This window comes from Haliaeetus albicilla, chromosome 2, assembly GCF_947461875.1.
Source record: "Haliaeetus albicilla chromosome 2, bHalAlb1.1, whole genome shotgun sequence".
In the NCBI taxonomy this organism is placed as follows: domain Eukaryota; kingdom Metazoa; phylum Chordata; class Aves; order Accipitriformes; family Accipitridae; genus Haliaeetus; species Haliaeetus albicilla.
The window spans coordinates 46,395,944-46,422,227 of record NC_091484.1 but is presented as its reverse complement, the minus strand read 5'-3'; the positions used below and the strand labels follow the sequence as shown (position 1 = coordinate 46,422,227).

At 41.4% G+C, this 26,284-nt stretch overlaps 1 protein-coding gene and 1 long non-coding RNA gene across 4 annotated transcripts; one reads left to right on the top strand and one right to left on the bottom strand.

Annotated features, from left to right (window-relative positions):
* Positions 1-1,197: 1,197 nt before the first annotated feature.
* POLR1F (RNA polymerase I subunit F) lies at positions 1,198-5,063 on the bottom strand. The gene is made up of 4 exons (XM_069773744.1): positions 4,819-5,063; positions 4,489-4,630; positions 3,096-3,304; positions 1,198-1,668 (listed from the first exon to the last, which is right to left on the bottom strand). The coding sequence occupies exons 1-4, from the start codon at positions 5,019-5,021 to the stop codon at positions 1,275-1,277; spliced, it is 948 nt and encodes a 315-aa protein (XP_069629845.1). The 5' UTR covers positions 5,022-5,063; the 3' UTR covers positions 1,198-1,274.
* A 224-nt stretch (positions 5,064-5,287) lies between these two features.
* On the top strand, positions 5,288-21,218 carry LOC138682541 (uncharacterized). 3 transcript variants are annotated; one of them, XR_011322647.1, is made up of 4 exons: positions 5,288-5,569; positions 7,939-8,046; positions 14,291-14,349; positions 17,998-18,528. It is a non-coding gene; the product is annotated as an uncharacterized lncRNA (long non-coding RNA). The 3 variants fall into 3 exon arrangements; XR_011322646.1 differs by lacking the exons at positions 14,291-14,349; positions 17,998-18,528 and adding an exon at positions 20,387-21,218; XR_011322644.1 differs by lacking the exon at positions 17,998-18,528 and having other exon boundaries at positions 14,291-14,360.
* Positions 21,219-26,284: the final 5,066 nt, after the last annotated feature.

The window sequence follows — 26,284 nt, the reverse complement described above, 5'->3', positions numbered from 1 at the left end:
TATGTTATTAGGCACCGTATATAAATCTAGTACATTGAGCTAATAGCACCAGCATAATCGCTAGAGCAAAATGTTTTGTCACCTAAGAACAGACAAACAGCAGGTTTCCACATACATGCTGTTTACTTACAAGGCTTCCAAGGAGCTGGCTATGTCTTCTTGTAATAAGGTAAATCAATACCAAAGTAATCATTGCTTCCTACCTCCGTTAAAGATCTAGCCTAGACCATGTTACACTACAGTTCTCCCCTGAACTCCTCACAACAGAAGAGAGCAGCAACCAAAAGTACTGATACTCAAAAAACTATCATATGTGTACACCAGGAAAATTAGTTCTTAATAAAGGCACATTTGTTAATGTTTGACTGTCGTTTTCCCATTGTCAAAACTTCCCACTAACATTAATTCCAACAGTTTGGAAAATACTGACAGTAGGTACCTGCTGTTCTAGAGAGCAGTGTTACAACTAGCACAAAAATTTGGGAGTTGCGCTTCAGCTTTTTTTTTTTTTTTTAAAGAAAACTGTGAAGTCAATGAGCTTAACAGCATAAAAATAAACTTTATCAAAGTATGTCCCATTACCAACTGCTTTATCAGCCTATATCTCAGTGGTATTCTAACCTATAAGTGGTACTTCATTACATTAGATTACATTAATCTTCTCCCGTCTTCCCTGCTTGCTCTGAATCAGCTGATCATACTGGTTTTCCTGGAGTACCACAAAAGGTGTTTTGAAAGATCCAAAACACTTGAGTTTGCTTAACCTTTAAGTCAGGCTACAGAGTTTCATTTACAGGCATTCATGGTCCCTTTCTACTACTACTACAAAAAAATCTCTTCTCAGACCCTGGGTATTCAGGTACCCCAGAACCCCAAAGGTAAACCTAATCTACTCTTACAGAATCAAGATACTGAGCAGCAAAGATGGAATTAAGAGTAGTAAAGATTGTAACTAGCTAGTGGTTAATGTGTGGAACCAGGAAGCAGACACAGAGGTGATGCATGTATTCCTGTACTTACATTCCACTGTTCTTCTGTGCCTTATTTTCCCCTAAATAAAACAGGCAGATATTGCTTCTATCCCATTTCTTCTATCACTTCTTTAAAAGCTCCTGCCTTTAAAGCTGTTGGCGCACGTATGCACACAAACATTATTCCACCTAGCAGAGCAGATTGTTTGGTAAAGAAATATACATATGCATTTTGAAAACAGGATTTTATTGGAAGCTTATCAAAAACATTCGAAATCTTATTCAGGAAAGGCACTTCAGACTTTAGTCTCTTTTCTTTTTAGCTTTGGGTTCTTGTGACAGCTGAGATAATTCACTTTCTTCAACTTCATCACAATGCTTTCTTTTCTTTTTCTTTGACTTTTTATGGTCACTTTGGTAACCACTGGAGTCACTGGTAGGCAATACATGTTCCTGTTCTTCTTGCTTATGCTTTTTCTTTTTCTTCTTCTTGTTTTTATCATCGCACAATCCATTCACAGCATCAACACTTCGCTCTTCTCCATTTTCCCTCCTGGTGTTATCCGTCTCACCCAGAGGCTCCTCTGTGACATTATCTCCCCCAGAGTCATTCAAGTCATTTTCCTGGTGGTCAAGCTTTTGAATTTCATCTCCATTTGTACTGTCAGTGACAGTCTCAGATCGTTTGGGCTTCATGCTGTAAAGAAGTATACAAAATAAGCTGAAGTAGAGACATCTAAGTACACCTCACACAGTGAAATATCAAAATTTGCCAAAACACAGTATTTACATCAAGTAGATAAAAGATAAGCATTTACTAAAAACAACAACAGATGGAGAACATGATACTCTAGTTACAGAAAATCATAAAGCCAGTTTAATACTTTCAGGGTAATTTCTATTACCTGACTAGCTTCCTTCTTACCACAGAATCAAGATTCTCTTTCAAATCTTAGCCTAAATTTCTTCTCTAAAATGCTGTACAGACCATTTTGATTTTCCTCTTTTCTTGTACTCCTTCATCCACTAATTCATAATTACACATTTTGTAGTGCAGCTTTTTTTTTTTGAAGTTATTCACAAACACACACAGCCAATGGCCTGTTCAGTCTTACATGAGACACACTGCTGATTTTTACCAAGCAATTGCCTTGCTGAAGTCTATACAGCTAAAACAAAGGTGATGCCAGAAAAGTCAAAAAAAAGAAGAAAAAAACCAACCCAAGCAAAATAAAAAAACCCAGCAGGTACCTTGCAACTGAGAGCATTGGAGAAAATGTCTAGGAAGACAAATATGGAAATAATGCAGTTAAAAACCATGGAGGAGGAGATGTCCCCAGAGGCACTGAGGACAAAATTGTTAAGTTTCATTGTAAGTTCACTGAAACAATCCAGAGCATCCTTCCAGATTAAAAAAGAAAAACCAAACAAAAAATGTTATCATTTTGTCAGTAGTAGTCATATTGTACATTTAATTAAAAACATAACCACATTGGTAGAAAAAAATTGCTCAGCAAATGACCATTTATAAAAAAATCTGAATGAATTCTTTTAAAGGTATCACTACTAAGATTTTTAGCAAACTGCTCTAAAAATTTAGAGGTGTGTAAGTGAAAGGAGGAAAGTGATGCGTTTTCTCTTATCATCTTTGATATTCTTATGTTTCAGCAAGGATTTAACTCGTCCACATATAACTAGTTGTGGTTATGTAATGTGTGCGCACGCATGTGTGTGTAAACACCAACGTCAACATTGTGTTCAGGAACTGCAGTGTTTTCACTTGCAAAGCCTATGCACATTCATAAAGACAGCTACTCTAGACATTTGGGGGTGCTATTTTGAACATGTATTATTTATACAATCAACAGCTCATAGGTCAGCACACGCAGATTTTTAAAGCTCAAAAAAAAAAAAAAAAAATCCACTTTTATTTTTCCAGAGAAAACTTCCAAGTGAGTCCCTACCAGTAGAAAGTTTAGTTTAAGATAACTAACACAGGCTATATATAGACATGGGTTTGTGTGAAAATAAGAAAGCTTAAAGATTAAGATGTTAATTCAAATCATTTAGCTTGTAACAAGCCCATTAAAACAGTTAAAAGTATTCTCTAGTAGGGCACAGTACCTCCTTTTAGTGAGTCCCCCTCGAATAAAGAACACCCCAGCTGCATCAGAATCCAAGTGCAATACTTGAAATTTGAGTTCGTCCCCTATTTTTAACCCCAGGTCTTGCCACTGTACAATCGACATTTGTTCAGGTTTAGGGATAGAAGCATTGAAGCATCCATGTATCAGGCAGCCAATATGACTAGGGGCCACTTTATTAATTACACCCTAAAAAAGAAAAAGAAAGTCATATGAAGCTATAGTCAAGAAGACCACCCCTTTAAACGCACATGATACGTATTAGTCTCCTGTGTGGACACTTTTCGACAAGAGTTTACGCACAAGTTACGAAGTCAGTTTATCGAGCAAATCAGCTAACTCTTCTTCACTAAAACTGAAGCTACTCCTATATACTCTTCATACAATTCCTCCCAAAATAGAACTGAACCTGTATCTGCAAAAGAAAGAAAATCAAAACATGGGACTTGGCTACAGTGAATACCTGAATAGAACAGGTAAGTCTTTCCTCACACTACAACCATTGACTTTGCTTTAAAGTTATTTTAATTCTGCTTTACTCGCTTAAAACAGTCTTCATGCTGGCACAGCACTACTTAGCAGCTAAAGATACAGATGACACATAAAAAGCTTTTAAGTACTCCATTCAGTGGTTTTCTGACACATCTGCATGTCAAACGTTATTCACCTTTGTCTTCCCCAAGGATGAAAGAAAGACACTGAGGGTTTTTCTATTCATTTCCTAACAACGGGACACATTCACTTCTTTAATCACATTTAGAAAGACATAAGCTGTGCTGTAAAAGGTATGGCACAACAAAAGTAAGCCAACCCTCAACTATTTTTCCCCGGCAAGTACCAACACAAGCGTATTAACAAGCTTAAAGCTGTTCTGCAAGCCGTACATTTCCTTTTACTGAAAGGCAGGCTTCAACTTGATGTACTGCTCTTGTACTTGAAGGAAATAAACTCATGAGAACATCCTAAACATTCCTGCCACTACTACATAAGAACAAACACACCTGTTTGAGAATTATCTGAGCTTCAGAAAGAAGCATCGATCGATATAAACGATATGCAAAATTATGATACAGTATTTAGTAATCTGTAAACCTTATGATACAGTATTTTAATAATGCGTGATCCTTATGATTCGGTATTATAATAACATATAAATATAAATTTAACAAATATAGAGACAGACGAAAATAAAACCTGCTGCTACCAACTGCTAATAGAACTCCTGTAAACTACTCATACGCGAATAAACTACCAATATAAGCCAAAATATAGCTCCACCTAAGTCCCAGACCTCTGCTGAAGATGGAGGCAGGCCAAGCTTTGACTACTCAATAAAAAAACGTGCCCCACGAGACGTCGGCATGTTGACATACCACCAGTTTTTTCCCTTTCTTGGGGCTGAAGATGACGAAGTCCGCCTCGACGTTCAGGTGGATGAATCCTTGGTCGTCGTAAATGTCCCCGAGCTCACCCACCACTCTGATGTTGTCGTAGGCCACCGGCACACCCTGAAGGCTGGGGAGGAGAAAGCGGGGGGGGGCACCGTCAGCTCTCAGGCCGCAGACAGCCACCACCGGGCCGGCCCCGGCCCAGGCGGCGGGGCCCAGGCGGCGGCGCGGGGCCCCCAGGCGGGCTGAGGCCTACCCCCCGCCCCCCCCCCCAAACCCGGGAGGGCCCCAGCCGAGCCCCCTCCCCGGCCGCACCTTTCCGAGTAGCGCAGGAGCTCGGCGTCGAGCTGGGCGCGGATGCCGGTGCGCTTGCGGCCCAGGTAGCGCGGCGCCAGCGCGACGTGCCTGCGGTGCGGCGCCACCACCAGGCACGAGTAGCGGCGCCCCACCAGGCCGCGGGCCACGGCGAAGGAGGGGATGGCGGCGGGCGGCGGCGGCGGCTCCCCCGCCACGGCCATGCTGCGGGCGGCGACGGCAGAGGCCGCGGCGCGCCGCGATGGCGTCACGCACCATCCGGTGGGGCGCGGAACGGCGGGGTCCCGGCCGCGGGGAGTGACGCGTTTCCGAGCGCCGGCGGCGGGCAGCGGCGCGACCGCGGGCCTGGCGGTGCGGCCCGGGCGCGGCGGGGCCCTTGGCGGGGAGGCCGCCCCGAGCGGCGGCGCTGGCTCTTTCGGTGTCGGAGTGCCGCGGGGCTGTCGCTGCTGGCCGGCTGCGCCCCCCCCCACCTGCCCCCCGGCACCGGGCTGATGGGGTAGTCTGCGGCAGCACCGAGGAGCACGGCTTCGTCTCCGTGATCCGTCCGTCCGCTCCCGGGCGGGCGCACCGTTGAACGCCTCCGCAGATCGTAGCTCCGCGATCAGCGTCGTCTGGTTTCTCTCTTCAGCTGATGCTGCATCTCATGGCGCCCCTCGCGCGTCCCGTTGCCCCACGAACCCGCGTCAAACATCTGGTAGTTCAGACCGAAGACCGTGTTACGATGCCGTCGTAAATTTAAATCGAACACGGGGTAATCCAGACAACAGACACGATGTCAAATTACCCTAAATGGTGTTCTTCTATATGGGAATTTTCTCTGTTGCTGGGGCCTGGATCTAGTTTGTGCATATAATGAGAAATTTTTTAACACTTTTATTAGCCACGTACTAGACGATAGAAGAAAGATAAAAGTCACAAAAAGGGATGCGGGTGCACCGTTGTCGTGGTTTCACCCCAGCCAGCAACTAAGCACCATGCAGCTGCTCACGCACTTGCTCCCCCCCTCCCCGAGCTAGACAGGGGAGAGAAAATACAACAAAAGGCTCATGAGTCAAGATAAGGACAGACTCAACCGATTACCATCACAGGCTAAACAGACTCGACTTGGGGAAAATTAAATTAATTTATTGCCAATCAAACCAGGGTAGGGTAATGAGAAATAAAACCAACTCTTAAACACCTTCCCCCACCCCTCCCTTCTTCCCGGGCACAGCTTCACCTCCAGATTCTCTACATACCCTCCCAGCAGCGCAGGGGGATGGGGAATGGGGGTTACGGTCAGTTCATCACACGTTGTCTCTGCTGCTCCTTCCTCTTCAGGGGCAGGACTCGTGACATTTCCCCTGCTCCAGCGTGGGGTCCCTCCCACAGGAGACAGTCCTCCGTGAACTGCTCCAGCATGGCTCCGTTCCATGGTGTGCAGTCCTTCAGGCACAGACTGCTCCAGCGTGGGTGCCCTGCAGGGTCACAAGTTCTGCCAGAAAACCTGCTCCAGTGTAGGCTCCTCTCTCCACAGGTCTGCAGGTCCTGCCAGGAGCCCGCTCCAGCGTGGGCTTCCCATGGGGTCACAGCCTCCTTTGGGCATCCACTTGCTCTGGCGTGGCGTCCTCCCTGGGCTGCAGGTGGATATCTGCTCCACTGTGGACCTCCATGGGCTGCAGGGGGACAGCCTGCCTCACCAGGGTCTTCACCACGGGCTGCAGGGGAATCTCTGCTCCGGCGCCTGGAGCATCTCTTCCCCTACTTCACTGACGTTGGGGTCTGCAGGGCTGTTTCTCTCACGTGTTCTCACTCCTCTCTCCAGCTGCAGTTTCTGTGCCAGCAGCAACGTTTTTCCCCCTTCTTAAATCTGTTATCCCAGAGGTGCTACCACTGTCACTGATGGGCTCAGCCTTGGCCAGCAGCAGGTCTGTCTTGGAGCCAGCTGGCATTGGCTCTGTCGGACATGGGGGAAGCTTCTAGCAGCTTCTCACAGAAGCCATCCCTGTAGCCCTGCCCCCCCCCCCCCCCCCCCCCGCTACCAAAACCTTGCCATGCAAACCCAATACAATTGTACACTGCAATGACCTACAAAGTGAGCCATAGTAATAGCAAAAAAAAAGCTTGTTGTCCTGTTGTAGCCAGTGGAACTTGTGGCTGGTTAGTGAAAGCTTTGTCCAGAGAAGTCAGTCAGACTTTATATGAGCACAAAGTTGCACAGTATTGCCTTAAGATTTTATTTTAAACTGATTTAACTGAACTGGTGCAAAACCTTGAAAAGGTATTCTTTCTTTGATTTAAATCTAATTTACATCAGCTTAACTTGTTTTCATAAATGTACACTTTCAAACTGATTGAATCCACATGGGCAGTTATCAAAATAAATTTTTGATATGTCAATGTCATTAAAGGTGTTAGAATTCCTTTTACTCTGTGGAGGCCTCAGAAACACTGTTGTTCTGTAAAAACAAGCCTTATGTCAGATATCAGAAACACTTGAACTCCCTACAAAATGTCAAGTGATGCAAAAGCCTTTGAAACTACTCAGATACTACATCACTAGAAGGTTTCCTTTGAACATACTGTGAAGACAGGACATTGTTAATTTTCACGGGTAAAACAAATGGTATAATTTGCAGTACTTTACTGCAAGTAAAGTTGGATTAGTGTGAAAGAACTGACGTAAAAATGGTTTTCAGATATCATACTGAACTTGCAAAATTGAAAGAGTAAATGTCTTGAACTACTGTAATCAGTATTCTCTCGTGGCTTTAATCCTCCAGGGTATTTAATGTCTGTTGAAATTAATTGTACGTTATACGCTCTCAGCTTTTTGGAAGTAATATCTGTATTTTTTATTTCATCTATTCAGATCATATTTAAACCTTGTAATGTGCTTTCAATCTCAGTTAAAGACCTTATGCAATAACTGCATGCACTTCTATTCCTAAATGAAATATACGTTTTATAACTCATTTATGAGTGGATTTAGCTTGCCGTGAGAACATATAATACACTAAGGGCTACACTCAACTTTATCCACGATAATAAAAACCTAACTCTGCTCCTTAAATAACAACTCAGAATAAGATGGAAAGGCAACATGAACAAAAATGTGGATTTTTGTCTTTCTCCCTGTAGGCAGGTTGGACAAGATGGTGCTAGAAGGGCTTTCTCTCTCTCGTCCTGCAGCAATCCGGGGTTATCCCCATGGACCTCTGCCACCAGAAAACTCCCTACAGAGATCAGGTCTGCACTTCCTAACTGAATCTCCATTTATCCCTGCTACTGTGCTTTGGTGTTCATTGCAAGATGCTCTTGGGACTTCCAGATTTCCTTTCAGGCTAAAGTAATCTGGAGGGTGAACTCTAAATCCTAATTGTCATTAAGTCTATGGAGTCAGGCCATAGCTGATTCAAAATAACCTCCTTTAAACTTTTAGTATAGATACCTGGTCCCAGCACCAGCTGTTTTTCTCTGTGAATCCACACCTGTCAGGTCACACCACTTGCTGATGCAACATAGCATATCTGGACCAAAAGCAGCATTGTCTTGCAGTCTCCTAGAGACTTCAGACCTATCATATGACTTCATCTTTCATTACCTGATTGTAAAGGACATCCCAACCAAAGACAGGAATCTCAGTGCTACTGGCACCTCCTGCAGTCACAGTTCAGGTCTGAAAACCACCTGGACCATACCACTTAAATCCCGATACCCCCACATTTGTTTCTTGTCTTCCTTTTTCTTCCCTAGTTGTATATCTTCTTTTCACTTCATGACGTTAGCTTTCAGTTTAAAAACAGTCTGTCTCAGCTGACCTTTTAGCAGCACTGCAGCAAGCCTGTGTCCAAAAAGACAGCTAAAATCAATGTTTAAAACAGCACAGCATTGGTACGTTTGCCAAGTCTCGCAGTGGCTGATAAAACTATGCTGAGCCTGTTTTTCTCTAGTGGTCAGGTTGCCAGTAGCAATTGGGACCAAAAACAAAAGCTGCATTTTCAATCACTGCTTTTCTTTTCCTTTCTGTTTTATCTGTGTTTGTCTTGTTTCCTCTTTATGGAAAGAAGGCCAGACTCCAGGAAGGAGATTCATTAACAGCCACATATCCAGCACCTCTCAGTGGGTCTTTTCTTTTATTCCCATACAGACATTGCCATCTTTAGTCCAGGTTTCTGAATTGACATCATATGTTGGGTAGAAGCCTCATCCAACTGTCCATTCATGCTCTTTTGTGGCAGCTGCAGTTCATTCATTCAGAGGGCAGCCTCCATCTAGCATTAAAATCCTGGAAGTCTTAGCTGCAGTGGAATATACTGCATCTTGTGCAGAGTAGAAGAGTGCCTGTGGCATTGTGCTGGAGTAGAAGACACACTCCCTCTTAGGGCCGTGTGCTCAAAGGACTTGGTGCCTTTTGAAATTGAATCCATCCCAGGTTCCTCATCACACAACTCGTGCTCTATAAAAAAGAGAAATGAAGAAATGCCTCACAGTTACAAAGAAAGGGTGAATACAGTAGAAAACTCATGCTCAGAATTTTTTTTCAAATATTTTAGCTGGCTTCACATTTTTCATGTGATATCTTAAAAACCTACAGTATTTTTAATGACAGTTGTTGCTGTGGTACTTAGAATGAAGAATCAGTACTCAGACTGTCAGTTTCGTTTGAAGTTGTATGGTAATAGGCTTGCTTCAATATCTTTGACCCTCATCCCAAATAGAGAATAATCCTAGCATGTTTGGTCAGTCAGAATTAAGCTTCTAAGTGTCATAGATGGTCTCAACTTGTGGCCCTAAATCTGTAATTATCTTAGGCTAGGTTTGTGGAGGCCTTTTTTGAGAGCACCGTATATCAATTACATATAAAATCAATCAGTGTTAAGGGATTAGCTAAAGTTACAGTATTAAAAACTCATTTGACTGGAAATGTAAAAGGAATTAAGTTATTACTCTCAGGCAAAAATATAATTTGACCATAAGTGGAATGATAAGATCAACAATGCTGGTTTTTCCTCTTAACAAGGACATTGGCCAAAAAAGGTAGATACTCCTGTCAGTATATCAGGCGTCTCTGTGTCACTGGGTTTGTACACAAAATGTACCAAATGCTGAAAATCCACCAGATGGCGCACTAAATCCTTGATACTGAAAAAGTGCCGTCATCCAGGAGAACGATAGTAACTGCATGGCAGGCTGAAAATTGAATCTGTGTTACAATATGAAGACTGTGCTTTGTTTTGTCAGTAATTACTGGGTCAATCTTTAATAGCTAGGAAATGACTTAGAGAAACATTAAGGGAAAGAAATGGGATAAGACAGCAATTATGTTAATTTTTTTTCAGCTAATAATCTGTCTTGATTTGTAGTGACATTTATGATGTCTGGGATGGACATTTAACAACTGGGGACTCACTAGATTTGCCTTTGGCCCTTGATTCTCCAAGTAGATTGTTGCCCGCCAGGAAATGGCTATCAGTATTGCCTACAGTGTGTATCACTCTTCTGGAGGTAAAGCATCTCATCTACAAATATATTACTGAAAGAACTGTATCTAGGTAGATCCCTGGCCTTACATCTGTGTAAATGAGAGAACCTGCCATAGGATGGCTGGTGCTGGCTGTGATGCCCCTCTCCAGCTTTGCTGGTGTTTGAAGGCAGAGTTTCAATGGTAGAGACATCATGACCTGTGGAGATCTGGCTGTTGATCTGATGCCTAGTCTCTCCTCCATGTTTCCAGCCAATAAGTGACGTGTGTTCAGATACTGGCTGAAAGTACAGCGAATAATGTGAGAACGTGACTTTTGCCATATATAGAAGAGGTGATGTTGCCAAAAAAGCAAGGGAGGGAAGCAGTCTATGCCAACATAAAGAACAGTAAAGGCTTTTCTACAGCATTGTAAATGCTTCTGACGAATTGTGCTAACAAATGAGATGGATGCACAGGTTGTAAATGGGGTAAATGAGGTGTCTGTTAACAATCTGGCTGTGTTATTTTGCGGTTCATACTCTGAGAAACTTCAAGCAACCTTTTACTCCAGCTTTTTTAAAATTGTCAGGAAAGATAGGAATTAAGGATCCACAAGGGGATTGCCTCTAGAAAAGCCATTTTCAATTTTAAAAGTAGAAAATGTCTTTTTGCCATCCTGCTTTATGACTCCTGTACTTTTTCAAGATACTACAGCAGAAAAAACGATCTGTTTCTACTAGTTCTCTATCTTTTAAATGGACATTTAGACCTAAATTCTTGCTAAGACAAAACTCTAGAAACTATATATAGTTTTTGGTGAGACACAGGAATTTTTAATTTATAGTGCTGTTCCCAATTTTGCATCTACTACCTTTTTCTTTTTTTTTTTTAAATAGAGTTTAAAAGTGGGGTTGACACTTGAGAAGTATTAAAAAGGAGAATGAGGGATTCAGTTATGTAGCTGTTTTATTCTTTTCATCTATAGACTTTAACAGGTAGATTGAGTATCACGTGTATTTATGGTAACAAATTATTATGTTTTCTTTTGTCTATATTTTCTGATGCAGTTAAAGTTACATGCTTTCTATTTCTTTAAAGTTATATGCTTTTCTATTGAAAGGCCAGAAAAACTGAAGCTTTTACCTCAAGTGTAATGGAAATGAGAGCCAATTAATTTTTGAGGTTCAAAAATGTAATTAGTTTTTGTCTTTTGACTATATGATTTTGTTTTGGATCAAATATGGACTTGTTTGGATATCATAAAAAAAATTGTCCTCATTGTATTTCCAACCTACAAGAATGAAAAAAATACCTCAAATCTGATGGGAATTTTGTTCTCATATTGTAAACCAAAGAGGCTGAGTAAACATCATAACATGTGGCTGTTTATTCTGAACAAAATCTCCAAAAATCCTGGCATTCCTTTTCCAGAAATATCCTTTGTTAACTGAAAGATAAGCTTTTAATTATTTTGAATCAGTATATGATATATAAAGATCTGCCTAAATGATGAAGAAATTCTTCCTCATTCTCTGCTTGAAGGCGAGCATAAAAAAAAAAAAGAAACAATTCCAGACTTATTATTTTTCTGCTGCCCTTCTCAGGCAGTGTATACTACTTCAGAAACTCTTTAATGTCATTGATTTTCTTAGAAGAGCTGAGCCTTTGGCTATCAATAGCAGCATTACCTACCTTCAGGCAAATAAATGGTAGTAGTCATTATTCTGAGTGGATACCGAAGAGCTCGATGTCTCCATTTGCATTTGAGTACTGCAGCTCTAGGTGCTGAAGCAAATGCACCTGCAGTAGTTTAGGTAATCTCCAATGTACCGTGCCTATAGTAGCTGTTATCTAAAAAAGTGTTTGAGTGTCACTCACCTCTGAGTGATTCAGTGCTAGGTATCACTTGATGCCTGAATGATCTCTCTGAATCATAAGGCGTAAGAACAGACATAGCATAATTTTTAGGCAATTGCCAGGTTGCCCTAGTTTAAAGAGAAAATTTTATGTTCTCACTTAACTTCCTGCTGAGTTCATGGTTTAGTTTGGCAGCTCACAGGGTTCTCATTGAAGTGGTTCAACTGTTTACCATCACATCCATCCACCCACATGCAAAAATCCCAAAATAACAGAAGTCATGGTTATAGTAAAAAAAAAAAAAAATCAAAACACCCTCCCCCCCAAACAACCAACCACCCAACAACCAAAGCAAAACAAAACATGAGAATCAGGCATTATTCTATGAGAGTCATGACAAAAGTACCATTTTAATATTCCCTAGACTGGTGAAAGTAGTAAAAAAATAAATGCAGTGTGGGCAAAATCCTGCTCTCATTTCAGATTCTCTTTTCACTTACTCAAATCCCTTAAGAGCATGAGAAATTTCTGAAGTGCAGCATTGTCCTTTATGTAAATTTAAATATGACATTATTCACAAGGTTCTCATTGTTATTTTTACCATCACCATCTTCCTGGAAGCAAGTGAGATGCAATAGTCAAATCCCAAGATATTTGTTAGTCTTCACTCAAGCAAATTTCAACTGAAGCCAAAGGAATTTGAGTAAAGACCAGCACGGCATGCTTGATCCATCAGAGAGGTACCCAAGTGTTGCCCTAAATGTCACACCCATTCTCCAAGGCAAAGGCGTCTGTTTGATAGAAGTGTAGCCCTTGGTTGCCACCTGGACAATGCAGTGCTCTGCATTTCCACTCCAATCCAACAGATAGTATTCTGCCAGCCTTGCCAGTACTGGCTTGCACACAGGATAGGCAGTTACTTATGCACCAAGTAGCTGGAGAGGAAGTCCGTTGTGCTTCTGTTTGGGCCTTAGAAATCTACAGAGGGATCTGAAGACTTAAGAATACATTGTGAAGTGCATCTGTTCTATATATTAGGAATAACCTACTCTGTCTCTAATTCTCATTTGTACATAATGCGGTGGAACTCTTTTCAAGTGTTTGTTGGACCTATTCAGAAATACCAAGTTGACTCTGAATGGGGAGAACTCTTTTTTCTGTTTCATTGTGAAAATGGGTCTGAAAACTGGAGTGTCTTGACTTAAAGCCAAGACTGAGTTTCTGCTTTGATTTCAGTGCATTCTGGATTGGGCCTTTAGAAATGGTTTCTGCCTCTACTACACAGGATTAACATGGTAGCAATCCTTGAGCACTCTGGCTAGTAAAGACACAGACCGTTGAGTCCCACTTAGCCAGGTTTGCATCATCAACATTAATGATGATGCAAATGAAATATTACTATATCTTCAAAGAGTAACGGACATACACTGCTGTGCCATATTTGACACAGGGTAACAATAGCATAATGAGAGAGTTGGGCTTGTTTGGTCTGGAGAAGAGAAGGCCAACAGGGGAATGAATTGGCTGTCTTCAACAACCTAATGATTAGCTATGGAGAAAATGGACCCATAGTCTTTGTGGCAGTGTGCAGTGAAAGAATGAGAGGCAATGGCTGCAAGTTGTAGCAGGGGAAATTCTTACTAGTTACAAGGAAAGGATTCTTTACAGTTAGGGTGATAATCGCTAGAACAGGTTGCCTGGAGAAGCTGTGGGATCCCTGTTCTTTGAAATACTAAAAAAATGCTTTGGACCAGAAGGCCTCTGAAGGTTCCGTCTCACTTAAATTATTCTGTGATTCTAGATTGAATGACAGCTTCATTACAGAAAAATAAGTATTTGACAGTGACACAAACAGGGCCAGGGCAGTCTTTTAAATCAGGGCTATGGCAGTCTTTTAAATCAGAGTTCATACTAGTAAAAGCTGAGGAAAGCAGAACAGATATGACTGTGCCCTGCAGCAGCCCTCAATCTGTCCTGTGGTCTGAGAAACTCTTTATTTATACATCTACAAGGCAGCCATCAGCAAAAGCATTCTAGATGCCTCAGGGAGTGCTTACAAAGTACTCTCTAGTTGCAAGATGAGATAGTATAGGATACACATCACTATACTCCTCGTGCTCCGGGACAAATAGAGGCCATAACTCCATTGTGTCAATTTGTCGTGGACAGAGACTTCTCCAGAGACCCTGGAGGCTGTTAGCTGTACTCCAGGTGTGGCCTCAGCAGTGGTGAGTAAAAGGGAAGGATAACCTCCCTCAGCCTGCTGGCAATATGTTGTCTAATGTAGCCGAGGATACCATTTGCCTTCTTTGCAGCAAGGGCACATCACTGGCTCATGTTCAACTCGGTGTCCACCAGGACCACCAGGTCATTTTCTGCCAAGCTGCTTTCCAGCTGGGCGGCCCCCAGCATGTACTGGTGCATGGGATTGTTTCTTCACAGATGCAGGACTTTGCACTTCTCCACGTTGAACTTCATGAGGTTCCTGTCAGCCCATTTCTCCAGACTGTCAAGGTCCCTCTGGATGGCAGCACAACCCTCTGGCACATCAGCCACTCTTCCTCCTCTTTTGTTATCTGTAGACTTGAGGTTACGCTGTGCCCCATCATCCACATCATTAATGGAGATGTTAAACAGGATGACACTGTTCAGTTAAATAGATGTTAAACAGTAATGCCACTGTGGTTGTTATCCATAAAATAGCAACCACCTTTCACCAAAAATTACGACACTGCGGTTGCTGAGTTCTGCAATATTCATCTCAACTTGAAGCAGGAAATAAATGTCCTAGATGCCACTATGTGGTTACTGTTGGTTCACTGACATTTAATTAATGACGTTTGTTGTACTGCTGCTCAGCAGATATTTCAGATTGCGTAGTATATGCTGGATGAGGCAAAGCGTAACTAACATGCTTACTCAGCACAACAGCAGTGTATTGCATCAGCGTACTTTGCAAATTGAAATAGGCTTTTTAAAAGCACTCTGTGCTCCAAAAATAATGTGACCCTCCATTTGCAGCTCTCAGCGCTGCTCAGTATTGTGACATTGCTGATATTTGCTAATGATCAGGTGCTGAAGGAAATTTGGAAATGTCACATTGCCGGCCTCTAGTTGCGCAGCATTTTAAATCTCAGCCCTTCAACACTTACGCACACAGAACGCTTTGCGCTGAAAATGGACTTCAATGAAACTGCTCATGCTAACAGATAAGCACGTGTCAAAGTGTTGGCAAGGGCTGGAGTCTTAGGTATTTCCACAATCAGTGTCGCTTCCCAAGCGAGACTGGCCTTTGACAAAGAGGGCAATCCAGCAAGACTTTGAATTAGGAGTTTAAATTATTCTCTCACCAGTGAACCAGTCTCCTGGGCTCATCCAACACTCTGCAGTCTCTGCACAGCACAGTTACTGTGGAGAGTGTGGGGAGGAGAGGAGTCTAGACCAGGACAGCAGAGCACAGAGCAGTCTTTTAACTACTTGCGCCTAGTGCTGATCTTGCAATAGTCTATATACAGATCCTGTGTTCCCCTTATGTATTCTTATAAGTCTTGTAAGACATGTAAATGAGAACTTTTCTTGAAATCAGTGTAACTTCCCAGAGGGTATTTCTCCATTGCATGCATTTTTGCAAGATAAGGACTGTGCATATTAGATATGTGTGATAGATGAGAGACGTGAGTGGGAAGCTGAAATGCTAAGTGTATTTATTTATGTAAGTTTATATTTGGGGCTTAATGAGCTAATAGTGAAAGAATTTAAAGAATACATGTATGTTTTAAGGAGGAATTTGAATTTACAGACAGCTTGATTGAATTGTGCAATTAGAATAATTTGCACTTAGCAAACAGACATTACCCATGATTTATACTTCGTAAACATCTATATTAGCGTGTTTTGCATGGCTTAAAAAATATTTGCTTTTGTTTTCTTTAATTAAATTAATTTCTTGTAAATACCTCTAGCTATTTGTGATACTTGCAAGTGCTCTCATCAATAAAGGAACTCAAATATGCTGAAAGAAAATGATCTGATTTCCTGAAATACACCAGTTAAACATGCAGCTTAGCCGTTTGAGTATGCTATCTGCAAAATCAAGTAAAAAGCATTCCTCTTGGGGCTGGCTACTATTATTATGGCATTATTTAAGATTAGTAAGAGGCTCCTGGTGTATGATTTCCTTTTTTTTTTTTTTTTTTGCCACTACTGGTTGGGTTAGTAAGTAGCTAGAGGGTATAATAGCCCTGTTGAACTGGTGAGGCAAAGGATGCTGAAAGTTCTTACTAGCAGTGATAAGAAGCCATATATTACTGCTGTTAAAACACTTCTTTCTGCTGTTGCCATAAAAGAGTTTCTCAGATACCTAACACTCTGGAAATACAACAAATTTTTCTTTTAAAATTATGATCATGTAATTGGATCATGTTTCTTATACCATTTTTTTAAGCCTAACTTTGTTTTTATGTTGAAATGTGTGTACATGTGTCTGTAAGGCATGTTGCCTAATAGTTAAAGTTAAAACTAGATGTTTGGTTTGTTCAGTTGGCCCTGCTAGTGACTGCCAGGGTGCAGCAAGGGCACTGTCCCACAGGACCTGAGCTAGAAGAGCAGAGCATGTCCTTGATGGTAACCAGGGTCAGCTGGGGTCCACCATGAGCCCAACAGGTCCGTAGAGAGGAGGCAAGTCTGAGGTCAAGCCTAAAAGCCAAGTTGCTGGGTCAGGGTTGGGTTCAGAATCAGAGAGATTCAAGACCTAGCACATGTGGACCTGCAACAGGGACCAAGGTTGAGCCTCCACTTAAATTAATCTCCCAAGAAAAAGGGAGAGCTTCTGCTGAGGCTTCTTCCAGGTTTTTCTCAGAGAGCTTTTTCTTCATAACCATTTCAAGGCCTGAGAGCTGCTTGTTGAGGTTGGGTCTTAGCCCAAGCAGCCAAAACCCCAGGAGGGAGGGAATGTACTCAGGGCCCTGTCAGCAATTGAGTTTGAGACTTTGGGCCCATCAGCTTGACTGTATTTATCTTGACTTCAGATTACATATCAGTTTGGTACAATAATATTAACCTCACACAGATGTTTTAAGTGTTAATTCATGCTCGTTAAGTACTTTGACATTACTAGATGAAATATGCTTTTTTACTTATCTCAACATATTATTTTTGCACAGTGTTATTTCAGCCACTGAGCCAGTAACATGGCATGTATATTTGATTCTTTAAATAGAATTTGAACCCCATCTTTTAGTGTTCCTCATATAAAACCAATGATTTTGTGTAGTCATGGCTCCCTTGGCAGCATTTGCAGGTGATTACATATGTACTCATCGGTAAGAGAGACTGAACTACAGCTGCATTGTTACTATTAAAGAAAGGTATTTTATCTCACTATGAAAAGACCATATGAGTAACCAAAATACTCATACTTTGCCATGTCACAGTAGTTGTACTGCTTTTAAGTCTACACAATGAAGTCCTTTCTTTCCAGTAGTCCAAGCCATGGGACAGAATTACATGTAGGTAAGGAGAACCTTAGACTTGAAAAACTGCCAGCTAAAGTCAGTGTGAGGATTCATACTGCTGTCAGCATGCAGAGAGTCAGATAGTGCCACAGCAACAATAGGACACAAAATCTTGGGGAAAACTAGCTTGTCACTACAACAATGGGGAAAAAAATCTGCCCAGTCTCTTTTCAGCTAGACAGGATAAAGAAAAAGCAATAAATGAAGCCTTTGAACTCTGAGTTGCTTTCCATGAGCAACAGCTTTCTACAAAAGCTTCAGGTTAGTAATGATGTAACTCCCTCAGGTGTATTGCAATAATTATCAAAAACCAAAGTCTTTTCATTCATGGAAAGTATTTTTTAATTATTTTTTTAACCACAGGTAGGAGAAGCAGATATTTTTCATCTTTAAAGTAATTCCAGTGGAACATGTTTTGCAGAGTAATAGAGTCTCTCAGGTGATCTGATCACTATGGTGGGTTATCATCATTCCTTTGGGCAATACTCTAATGAGGAAAGGAATACAGCAACATTGGATGTGGTTGTTTTAGGAAATAGTAGGAAGGAACAACCTCAAAAAACACTGACTTGCCAAAATTATTTATGTTTTCAGTTGCATCTTGTACACCTCACTAGTTAACTTTATGCACTCACTGTAGGTTTGGAGGGTTTTGGAAGGGTCTCAAGAACTGATTCTTCTCCCATGTCTGCTTTTAACCTTGCTGACTTGAATAGAAGTAATACTGATTTTCAGCCAGGGTAAGAAAGGGGATAACAAATCTGAGTATTTTGGTTTAAATCTTTACTTCTGAGAGTGAAAAAACAATTTGCCAATTAAGTCTGTAATGGAATTTTCAACTAATGGCGGGGGGTGTCCCCCTTTTATTTACTGGGTTGCTTATGGTAAGGACAAAGGATCAGTGATGTTACAGGTTCATGCCTGTATATACCAGTGCAGGAACTGTTGTTAGGCTGCATTGTGTTGGTGAAACAAAGCTCTGAACTGTCTTGTACAGAAAGAATCAGATCCTGTTAAAGACTTAGACAGCCAAAATGGGATTGAGATGGATTACAGGTGCCAATTCAGAAACTCCATTTTAATCCTGGGACAAAACTCAGTATGAGTTGTCCTGTGCTGCCTGAAGCTCAGTGTGGTGCACTGGGCTGACCTGCCCCGCTTCAAAAGGCTCCTTCTCCAGCTCCGTCCTAAACATTGCCAGGAGCCAGCCTCTAGGCAGAACAGGTCTTGAGGGCCCTAGTCTGTGCGATATAATGAGAATACCTATAAAAATACATGGATAGTATCATCTGTCTGCTCCCTGCAACACATTTGTAGTCTTTTTTCAAATGCGGGTGGATGACAAGCCCTTATTTTACGTAGCGGCCAGAAGAGTGAACTGGGAAGTGGCTTTGATTCCCTTCCCAGACAGAGGAGATGCAAAACTGCAGTATCAGGGAGTGCTTTAACAACCCAGCTGTATGGCTGAGGGAGGACGGGAAAAAAGTGGGTTAAAACTGAGCTGTCCTGCAGCTGCTGGAGCAGGGAGTGGCACCGAGTAATGCTGATTTTTTTTCAGTAGTCTGCTTCTGCTTTCAGGTTTGCTTAGGCAGTCGTGGAGGAAAGAACCCCCAACACCCAAACCTGAAAGAAACAGTCGACAAGCTGACAGCAAAATTCAGGGCTTGTAGCTGACTATCCTAATCAGTAGTTCCCAGAGCTGAGCCGCTTTGTGTGCTTTTCTGTGCAGTAAATCATGCCTGCTTCATTTCGACAGAAGAGGGCCTCCCAGCTTAACCTTTAGCCAGACATTTGGTGAACATGCTGAGAAATGGGGATAGGAGCTTGAATGCATTCAGGCTGAGCAAAAGGGGCTCTTGCTGTTGAGTTGTGATGTGAGAGGTAGAACCGTGAAGTCGTCTCGAAGCAGCCTGAGCTTTTAAGTGCCTGGTTCCTTCACAGGTTCCCCATTTAAGGTAAAGATTCAGAGCTCTGGATCCTGAGAACAGGGAGTGTTTCCTCTGGAAACATTCCCCTTTCTCCCCGACTAGCCAAATATCTAAAGCAACTTGGGATATCCCACTTTGAGAACAAGGCACGTAAGATATCAGGCTCGCAAGGCCTCGTCTGCAGCTACCCAAAGCATTTATCAGAATCTAATGCCTTTTAACGCTGTACTGGACTCATCAGTGGGATTTAATTTTACATGGTCTTAGAGTATGCTTAGCCTCAGTTTGAGTCCATGTTACGCTACTGCCATTGGAGGCTTTCTAAGAAAATCCAGGCCTGTTGTCAAACTCAGCTTCACCAGGGCAACCAGGCTCAATCCAAACTCCAGAGGAGAGCGGTGGGAGGACACTGCGTGCTTTAGCTATCTCCCACCTTCTTCACGGCCGGAGGAGTCCGGTGTGGTGCAACTGCCTGCAGCCCGGTCCACTCCCAGGCAGCCAAGGGTCAGTTCTGCCAAGGCAGCGTGGCTGCGGCAGCCAGGCTGGCAGCCGGTGGGAGCTAGGAACAGTGAAGGCCACAGGGTTCAGCACGCTTAAACCCATGCTTAGGCTTGCTCCTAATCTCTTGCTGCTGAGCTGTCCAAAAAGCTAAGTCATCTGGGCTAAACCAGCACCGCGCTCATTCTTGGTGAGCAGCGTCTGCTTCTGTAATCACCCTCTGTGCAATCAGTGGGACTGCTCATGTGGCATTGTGTACTGAGGGTGTCAGTTGGAAAATACACTCTTTTTTTGTCATTCTGTTTTCATTCTGTGTTTCGGAGCAGAAGGCAAGGTGCCCACATCAGTGTTGCGGATCTTTGGACCATCTCCACAGACGCTTGCTGACCCGAGGAGCTGAACGGCTCTCCCTGGCGGCCTCCTCCCCGCCGGGCTGCCTGCATACCGGCGAAGAGCACAACTTGGGCTGTCTTTCTCTTCCTCACTTTTTGCTGATTTCCGACTCAGCAGAGAACTGTGAACACTCTTAGGAGGAAGAGGCCTCCTGTCATTTTTCACTGCAACTGTATTCCAATGAACCTATGGGATATTCTAACACACAGTATAATTTTCCTGGCAAGTTGCTGCTATTTCATACTGAGACGTTATTTATTTATTTACTGGACATGCATAGTCGTAATTATGCCTGGGCTGATGCATTATTTTGGATGACCTGTCTTGTACAGATTTATAGATTGAGAATAATTGAACTTGTTGGCTGTCACACACTTTTGGTAGGAAATATTACATATGTTTATATGGAAAAGGATTTAAAGTTCTTATATTTATAAAGTGAGCATGAGTCTGCCAAGTTATGAAACTTTATTTGGAAATAAAGGTTCTACTTAAGTGTTCTTAAGACAGTAGTATAAACATTGGAAATGTAAATGCCAAAGATATGAGTGTTGTCAAAGAAAGAGATTTAAAATTAGATTCTTAATTCCAAATAAATGTGCTGTTTTGACAGAACCTCTTCTCTTTGCCAGTAAGCTGGTGGGCATCTGTTATGTTTCCATTCCTTGACAGACCCAGTGAATATCCTGGAAGTCCCCAGAATGTACATTTATTTGAAATCAAAAGTAAATCCTTCCAAACAAACCTTCCAAGTCCATGCATGAACCTTTTTTGGGGTTAGGAGTGGTGTGTTTGGGGGAACCATTAAAAAGAGTCATCTTAAAGACTTGCAGGTATTGCAGACTATAATTGTAGGTGCCGTGAGGGGTGAGGGATGGTGCAGTCTACCTCGGGGGACTGTGCAGGCAAGACAGCTGTGATTGCATTGACTGATACAAATGGGCATTTTTCACTATTGGGTGCTAATGGAAAGATGGGGAGAAGGCAGTAGAAATCCCTTTGTTTGTCTCTTCCCTTTTTTTTTCCCTCCAATAAATCTGTACTTATAAAATCCACTTATTCTGACAGATCACTTCTGTGCCTTTAGTCTGCACATCCAGTTGCTATTTTTGCAGAGTTCAGGGCGATGCAGATTACGGGCCTGATTCTCACATTGACACCACTGGAAACCAAGTATTACTAGTCATTGGACTCATCTCAATGTTAGGCTGTCATTCACAAAAGAATCCTTGTTTGAGACAGTGGTCCAGGTTTAGCTTTAAACATAAGTCTTAGTCTCGTTGCTCTCAGTGGAAGCAGTTCCTTAAGCACATATTTATATGTAGTCCTCAAAAGGAACATTAATTTAGTATTTCAGAAGTTAGGCCCCAACATACACGTACATACTACCCTATGTTCATAAGGCATGAACAATTAATGTCATTATTTTTTATGTGTGTGTGATTTTCAAACCAAATGTTGAATATAATACTATACAGGATAGGAGACTCCCAAACATGACATACAAGAATAAATTGAACACAAAAAAAATTGTTAAAATGAGAGTGAAGAATTTAAAAGTATATTGAATAAACCTACCTTGTTTTTCCTCCTTTTTTATTTTACTGCCATTAGATGTATGATGTGCCAATACATCATTCAACTCTTTTTCTCAGAATTAGGTTTTTTTTCCAAATTTTCCAGTTTTGCAACAGGGATGCAGTTGGTTCCTTTGTGCCTACACAAGCTCATCGCTGTAGCCATAGAATTACCACAGAGTTAAGAATGTTGCAACACTTTCTTGAATGGCAAATTGCAACGAATTAGTATTTATATATCCTTGAAGCCGTTTTGTTGGATGCTCATTCCCGCTGCATTACTTGCCAAGAGGCTGTTATGACCCAAGTCCATAGCATAGACTCTGAAAAACCTAACATGTACCATAAGGTGGGGAAGAAAGGTCACTCCCTCTTGAGCATGCCATTTAACATAAGGCAAATGTCTTTCTTTTGACAGATGGAAATGTAATTGTGTAGTCTTTCAGCTTTGTTTGACAGTTGGCTTTGAAAGCTAGCCATAGCAGAGCTAGGCATGAGTCTGAAGCACTATAGGTGTGCCTGTGCCACACAGTGCATTAATGTACATGATCTGTAATGTGCAGAAGCAATATATTCCTGTGTGTGTGGTTCTATGTTCAGGTTTGTCAGCCCTACCTCTCAGCGTGGCTAATTAGCTCAGGTTAGGAGTGTCTCATTAATACAACTACACCGTAACTGGTTCTGCATCTGAGGATTACGGGGGTTCTGCAGAATTCCTTATTGCATGGTGTAAACGTTTTAAGATCCTAGGTGTATAAGCAACAGTGTTAAAGTAAACTTGCCAGCCTGAAACAAATCCACACAAAAGATTTTTCTATCCACTGATAGAAATCAGGGAAGGAGACAGATTCTAAAACATAAAGAATTCCTTATTTTCTTCATTACTCCTAGGAGTAAAATAGGCCATTTGTCTGAGAAGAAACTGGGGAAAGAAAGCCAAGAGAGTATGAAATTTTATTGAATTTTAAGATCCTTATAGTATAAAGATTAGTTCAAGGCAATCGGGGAAAGAGATGAAATAAGAACTCTTAGCCTGCTGGCTGTTGGTCCATTGTAACTTTGGTAAGGCAGGGGTGAATGGGATAAGTAGTTAAAGGTACTGACATAATTCATATGCACAGGAAAGAAAGAATAAGTTTACATGGAAAAATTGGAAAAGGTTTGGGAAAGAAATAAAACATATATATATATATTTTTAATGTCTGGAAATCTGCCCAAAGTGAGGGAATTTAAGAAGCTGACCCAAGAGATGGTTAAGACATGACTTGATCCCAGTTTCTCCCAGGCTCCTTAATTTAGCAGACAGTAACATGGTGAGAGCCAGTGCCTGGAAAATAACGCAAAAAAATTCTGCATAGAAACAAATCACTTTAAAGTGGGAAAGTTTCTGCTCACTGGAATAAGGAAAGTAATAGATTACATCTTTTGAAGTCTTTAAATAAAGATCCAATTTCATTCTAAAAATGTATGTTGCTTACCCAGATGTTATGTGATTGATACAGGAATTGTCAGATGGAGTATCATGTCTTGTGCTATACAGAAGGAAAAACTAGTTGATCATAAGGTGCTATCTAGTCTTAAAATCCATTCAGACATTTCTTCATGTTTGAATGTCATAATTTACAAACTTAACAGTGTTATTCATAGTTTTATGCAATATTTTTAGCAAGGATAAAATAGAAAAAAACCAATCCCTTGCACAAATATGATCGTACAAAATCCCATGCCTTTTGTGAGGTTTAGATCCAGAACTCTTGGGCCCTTTCAGGTTCTCTGCTGCTGCCACCACAGCATGGGTATCAGTATTAACCTACTGTCCTTTATGTGTAATGGTTACCAAAGGAGCTCTGATACACATATTTTTCCAGGGTGCTACACAGTTAATAAATAGTCCTTAGAAAAATATTATCTGTCAGCAGTCCTGGAGTTTATGCCTGGATTTAGGGGGGAAGACAGCCATGATATCAGTAAGTGTAGCAAACCACAGGAATTTAATACTGTCAGCCTGGGTGTTTGGACTTCATGGTTTAGATTTAGATTTGCCTGTAAAATGAAGGCAATGATCTGTTTGCTTTCTCTGGGCAGGGAAGGTAAGAATTTATTCAGTACTAAAGACTTTAAAGGACACAGCTGTATTTTAACAGAAGAGAAGAGATAAAGGAAGATATAAGACATGACCTCCTAGCTTGAACCAGCATGAAGTGGGAGGGAGAGAAAAAAGTTTCACCTAATGATGTGGGAGAGGATCTGCACAAGTTTGTGGGCCCAGTTACACCATTTGATTTGTCTCACACTAGCTACCAGTAATGGGATGTGAGAAATAAGGCAGGAAATCCTAACGGCTCTTAGCTCCTTTTAAATCTATGTCTGCTTTCTTAGGGTTACAAAGAGAAGTTGTGTTGACTCATATACCTGGTTTACATCAGTAGAATTATATGCAGCACTATAATGACACTGTGCAGTTCAAGGCTTTTTCAGTTGTGTTTGTGGTCCCTCTTCCTGCCTGCCTTCCCAGCGTGTTCCCATTGCACATTACGCCAGTTCATCAAAACAGCTATTTTCATGGATAGAGATTTATTTTTAATTAATGTATGTGGTCAACCTGTTCAACATGCCATAACTATATATTTTTAGAATGACACATTTTTGCAGTTTATAGCAGGATTAAAAGTGGATTTCAGAAAGGATCTCTGGGAAAAAAAACCCCTTCTACTGATTACAAAGCTGGACTTTTTGCTCCAAATCAAAGCTGCTTCTTTCTGAAGCAGAACAACACTTTCACAGCCAAACAAGTCTCTCCAGGCACACACCTTTCTGCTGACATTCCAGCTACTGATTCATCTCACCCAGTTCCCTCTTTTCCTTCAGAACACTGAATCGCATTTTCATAATTTTATGATTAGGCGGAAAAAAAACGTCTTCCTGAGCAAGCTTCCCAAGTTCACTCAGAGTTCCTCAGGCTGATGATATTAAACTAGGGTGGGTTTAGCATCTTCACTCAAATCAAATTATGTTTTACGAAGAACATTCTGCTTTTTCTTTTTTTTTTTCCCGCCCCCCCCTGGAGACTGTGAGTCTGTCTGCTAGCCCTTGTACAAGTTCTAAAAATATTCTTCAAAATCTGTCTCCAGGTGCATGTACAACAGCTTTGTGGAACTTGTTGGAGGTTTATAGTGGAGCTAAAGGTGTCACTTTGATACAGGAAGGGGAAGTTAGCTAGAATAATTTTAGGCAGAAGGATTATGCAGTAATATCTACAATGGTATGGTAGTCTAATAACAGTCTGCTTTTAGATATTTCTAAGCTTTTAATTATAAAAGGCTCCTTTTAACTCCTTAACCTGACTGAGACTGGGATCTGAAAGGATTAAAAATGGCTTAAGCCATTATACTCTCTTTTCCCTCTATCTTCAAAATCACACTCTCAAAGAAAATTTTGATATGACTATTTGTGATTATGGCTTACTGCATATAAATTTTCTATTGAATCTGACCTGGTCCACTGTTCTTCATACCTCCCCAGACCATCTGAAGGGAAATTCATATGTCTTAATGCAACAAATATATATTGAAGATTATGCAAGACAAAAATTTAAAACATATTATATGCACTTTTTGCACAGTTTGCAATAAGAACTGTTCATTTTTGTAAATTCAAAACAAGTATGTGTTTCTCATATGCTGAGGTTCTATGAAACGTCAAGCATAGCCTAAAATATAGCCTAAACTATTAAAACACACATTAAGGACTTACCAGCTAAGTTCTACGCACAAAGTTCAATAAGTAAGCCCCTTCAGGAAGAGTGTTGCTTGACCTATTAAATAACGGCTGAGTATCTCTGAGAGAATCTGAGCCAGCATCTGCTTTTACAGCAGCATGGATCAGAAATAACTGTGTCAAGGACAATACATGCTTCATCTTATTTAGATTAAAATGGATTTTGGTGCCCAGCCTTCAAGCTATTGGTGTAGATATGTTGGCCGGTCACGTTCTGAAAACTGAAAGTTTTGGTTTTCATACAGTTGGATAAGTGGAATGAGTGTCCTTTCAACTGTACCAGTAATGAAAACATGCAGAAAATATTATTTCCATTACAGCTGAACTCTGTGTGCAGTTATGGAAAAAACTCCATTAAACAAAGCGAAACATTTCCTAGAATTCCCTTACCACATCCATATATTGTGGTAATTTACTTTGAATTTAAGAATTCTGATCCTCTTTGTATGTCTCAGGTAGGAACAGTCATCTTTGTCA

Coding starts and splice junctions, on each gene's coding strand:
- POLR1F (XM_069773744.1), bottom strand. CDS start 5,021: ATGGCCGTGGCGGGGGAGCCGCCGCCGCCGCCCGCCGCCATCCCCTCC. Junction 4,631..4,818: donor CTCCTGCGCTACTCGGAAAG/GTGCGGCCGGGG, acceptor TCTCCTCCCCAG/CCTTCAGGGTGTGCCGGTGG. Junction 3,305..4,488: donor AGAAAGGGAAAAAACTGGTG/GTATGTCAACAT, acceptor TTTCTTTTTTAG/GGTGTAATTAATAAAGTGGC.